This window comes from Gadus macrocephalus, chromosome 20 (genome assembly GCF_031168955.1).
Source record: "Gadus macrocephalus chromosome 20, ASM3116895v1".
Lineage (NCBI taxonomy): Eukaryota > Metazoa > Chordata > Actinopteri > Gadiformes > Gadidae > Gadus > Gadus macrocephalus.
Window position 1 is genome coordinate 9,601,235 of NC_082401.1, and position 4,246 is coordinate 9,605,480.

The 4,246-nt window shown below is 46.3% G+C and overlaps 1 protein-coding gene across 1 annotated transcript; it reads right to left on the reverse strand.

The window, feature by feature from the left end:
• Positions 1 to 216: 216 nt before the first annotated feature.
• Positions 217 to 3,147, reverse strand: LOC132448765 (pancreas transcription factor 1 subunit alpha). Its single transcript, XM_060040284.1, has 2 exons — positions 2,212 to 3,147; positions 217 to 1,296 (listed from the first exon to the last, which is right to left on the reverse strand). Exons 1-2 carry the CDS (start codon positions 2,789 to 2,791, stop codon positions 1,259 to 1,261), a joined length of 618 nt encoding a protein of 205 aa, XP_059896267.1. The 5' UTR covers positions 2,792 to 3,147; the 3' UTR covers positions 217 to 1,258.
• Between the last annotated feature and the right edge of the window lie 1,099 nt (positions 3,148 to 4,246).

Below are 4,246 nucleotides of genomic sequence, written 5' to 3' on the forward strand. Positions count from 1 at the left end.
GTTAGATCCTTTGATTAAAAATTCAAACATTCACAAAGGTAAGCTGAGGGTTTTAACTGCCATGTAAACATGAAAGCCTGGTTACGTAAACCGGTTTAGGGATGGAAGCCGGTAAATTTATAGAAAAATGGGTTTAAGATAACTCCAAGGAGCCAGCTTTACAAACGGTTTGCTCTTCTGTTTAAAATACAAGCATTGAGAAAAAAATGAAATATATGCTGACTATATTCTTTATTTTCAATAATTGTTTCTCGTTAAATGCCAACTGTCTTGTATTGGCTGTTGATTTGTTTGAAAGTACTGTATAATATTGCAGCTATCATCTACTCTGTTAACAGTTCAGTATTTCAATGACATTTCTGGATTATTATTCACATTTATTAGACATTGTAAAACATTATGTCCTTTGTCCAGTACCAGGCTTTGTTTATTTAAAGAGAAATAAATGTTTCGTGACCTTTGTTGCTCTTGTGCTTGAATAACATGTCAGAGGTCAAAACAGTCATTCATAACATTCACACAAGGACATGGATATTCTAAAAGTCAAGTCAAATACAAAGACAAAAAATACAAAATAATAATTTAAACATAAATATGAGACAAGTTAAGTACAAAAAATAAATAAAATAAATAAAATCAGTGAACGTGAAATGTTCATGAGGTCACAAGCTTTGCTAAATAGTTGGCGTGCGGCTGCAGATGATGATGTCACAGCTCTGCAGGCACGGATCCATTTCTCACACACGGCACCTCATTTACATCTCCAAGCCGCCCCTGTCACTTGCACCCGGAGACGCACTCGACGGGCGAGTGTCCGCGTGGGTTAACCAAGAAAACGCTTCACTCCTTTAAGCACGGGAGGACGAGCGAACTAAAGAGTGAGATAGTCACAGAGAGAGAGAGAGAGAGAGAGAGAGAGAGAGAGAGAGAGAGAGAGAGAGAGCCCTCGGAAGTGCATTCAGAGGCCAGGGTACCTCTTGCGCTCCTCTCTCCCACGAGGTAAGTGGGAGAACCCCCACACCCCTCCAGACATCCCAAAGACAATGGCTCTCAATTACCAGTCAATAACAAATTAGAATAAGATAAGAAACCGAGGGTGAGTGGGAGGGGGGCGATCTGGTGAGAAGTCTACAGATGGGGTTCTCCCTCTCGCACGTCCGGAAAGAGAAAGAGCGAGAGGGGGGGGGGGGAGGGAACAACAGTCCCCCCCCCCCCCCCCCCCTCAATCTTCGCACTTTAGGGGTGCCCCTCGCTGAGGTTAATCCCACTTTATCCAGGAGAGGCGGGCTGTCAGATCTGGGGAGGGGGAGAGGAGGAGACGGGGGTTAGACAAAAGCAGCACAAACATGGGACTTTAGGTACATTTTAGTGACTGTTTAACAAGTCACGAGCCTGCGGCTGAGAATACATGAGCACTCCAGCGCTGAAAAGCCTCATTCAGGCGGGATTCCCACAGAATGAGTAACGCTTAAAACCAACGCAGGCTGTTGCTGAGTGCCGTGACAATAGTGTGTGTGTGTGTGTGTGTGTGTATGTGTGTGTGTGTTTGTGTGTGTGTGTGTGTGTGTGTTCCTCAGGGCACCGGTTTACACATAGGGTCTACACCTGGGAGTAAGACGTGCACAGTGTACACAAAGCTTGCGGTTCAAAGTGGTGTTAAGCTTCATTAAGGCCTTGTTCGGACTGTATTTTTTTTCTTTATTAATGCGCCACACTGATTAGGGTCTACTATGTTAACTGATTTTATTGTTGCTTTGTCATTTTCTTTGCATTTTCACAAATGTTGAATAATGGCCTTATATATTGGCCATTCATCAAAAAAGTTGTTGACCCAAAATGATGGGTCAACAACAACGATGACCCATCATGATGTTTGATATTAGCCTACTAGCCCAAATGGTCGTTTACTTTGCATTTTTCTATTTGTATTCAGCATACATTTTTTGTCTCTGATAGTTGGTGTCATAATGAATTGAATTAAGTTGTAGGAACATCATCCCCCTCTTCTGATCCTTGTCATTCAATAGGATGCATTACTTGCACTTTCACTCTCACTGCTGCTGTGATTTTGATTGTTTGCTGTGTCTTACACATCTCGTTTGTCATGTATGGGGAAAGCTAAAATAGCTATAAAAAAATAACTGTAAATGTATCTATTGACGATGCTGAGTGTAACATTTTAATAAGTGTGCCTCACTGGTTCAGACTCACCGCTCGTGTTCCAGATGGCGTTGGTTTGGTTCTTGTAGCCGTTCTTCATGCACTCGTCAACGTAGGACTTGGGGTCGCATCCCGACATGAGAATCTCTCGGAGCAGGGCGATGTAGGCGATGGCCAACCGCAGGGTGTCGATCTTCGACAGCCGCTTCTCGTAGGGGAACGTTGGCACGTGGCACCGGAGCTCCTCGAAGGCCGAGTTGATGCTCAGCATACGCTTCCGCTCCCGGATGTTGGCGGCGTGCCTCTGGATTTTGTACGGGGGGTGGGCCGAGAGGCGCCTCGAGCGTCGCGTGCCGCTCTCGACGTTCTCGTCCCCCGAGGAGCTGTCGGCTTCCGTACCGCCGCCGAGGCCGGGCGACTGGGAGTCCAGGTCGGTGAAGGTCAGCTGCTCGTCCGGGAATACCGACTGACAGCCGAACGAGGACCACGGAGAGAGCTGTCCGGAGACCGTGTTGCAGTCCAAGAGCAGGGTGTCCAGCTGGGTCTGGAACTGAAAGTTGGGGTCCATCTGACCCCAGAACGCGTAGTCCGTGGTTGCATCTTGTTCAAAGTCAAAGAAGATGTCCTCCATGTTTGATTTTTTAAGGTTAATGAGAACAACAATAACAAACAATAAATAAACGAAACGAGTGACACGCTGCTACTTGTATCGAAGCCCTGGCTATATACCTGTCTCCGGCCTGATCTGACGTCGTGTGACCGTCGCTGGGGGGACTGGCGGATTAAATAGGTGCGGGCCCCTGTGCACGCGGCGGGGCGCTGGGGCTCCGTTGTAAAGACTGAAAGGAGCTCATTAAGGAACGACCGCCATCGCTTTAAAAGCCAATCACAAAGGAATCAGTTGATCCCCGAATCACCAAAGCGGAGCGGCACACGTGTCCAATTATAAAGTTTGCCCAAGTAGTCCGCTAATATTTACAAGGGAAGGGGGGGAAGAAAAAACGGCCGTTTGGAGAGGTTGTGCGCGTCGCGGGCGCGCCGGCCCGTGAATGGGATTGGTTGATCAATTGGGAGTGCGCTGACGACAAACAAAAACTGTCAGGAACACATGAGAGCACTTTATTTATCCGAGCAGACGCGGCTCAGATGCGTTTTAATGCTCTGCATCCCCATCGACCCATGCATAATGGCTCCATTTTCCATTTTTTATTATTTGTGTGTGTGTGTGTGTGTGTGTGTGTGTGTGTGTGTGTGTGTGTGTGTGTGTGTGTGTGTGTGTGTGTGTGTGTGTGTGTGTGTGTGTGTGTGTGTGTGTGTGTGTGTGTGCGCGCGCGTGCGTGTTTCACGCATACGTAGCCCTTTAGCCTCTTATGTCTGCCAACACGATCCCCACAAAACATTTCAACTTGCAGTGGCGATTTTAGCCTGAAATTTCTGGTGGGGCAAATTTATATGACGTCATATTACGTCAGAAAAATAGAGGTAGCTGATTATTATAACAGTAGGCCTACGTATATAGACCAGTCAGGTATACTATGGGCTGCATTTTGAGTGCCAGCAGGGAGCAGACATCCTATTTAAATACATTTCACATGCTTTAGCGCTCAGTACGACACAAAGATGTTGCCTATAATAATAATAATAATAATAATATTGCATTATATTTTAAACGCAAACGTTCCAAAGAATCTCAGAGCGCCAACATGGTACGCACTATAATATAGTGTAACGACCTCGCCGGTGACATAATCATGTCGAGTCATTAGTAATTGAAGGTAGTTTTAATGAACCAAAAACCAGGTCACTGAAACCCGTAACGTTGTAACAACATTGTCAACATTGTCACCAACAGCTGAAAACCGGACCAAAACAAACCCCGGTTACCCCGGCAACCCCCAACACGGTCTCACTCGCGTGCAGGCCCCCACCCGTATTCTACGTAATTCTACATTACGTAGAATACGTAGATTACGCAGTTAACGTCTAGGGGCAAATTTGAAATTGCCCCTAGCCTCAATGTTAACTTTGGCCGGTGTGGTTCGCGCTCATTGGTGTTTCTATGGTAACGGTGGGGCAGCGTGGGTCT

Bases quoted from the DNA above. Each gene is read 5' to 3' on its own strand.
- LOC132448765 (XM_060040284.1), bottom strand. From the start codon at position 2,791: ATGGAGGACATCTTCTTTGACTTTGAACAAGATGCAACCACGGACTAC. The intron at 1,297-2,211 runs GTGAGTCTGAAC...CCCCCTCCCCAG, and splicing joins CGCCATCTGGAACACGAGCG to ATCTGACAGCCCGCCTCTCC.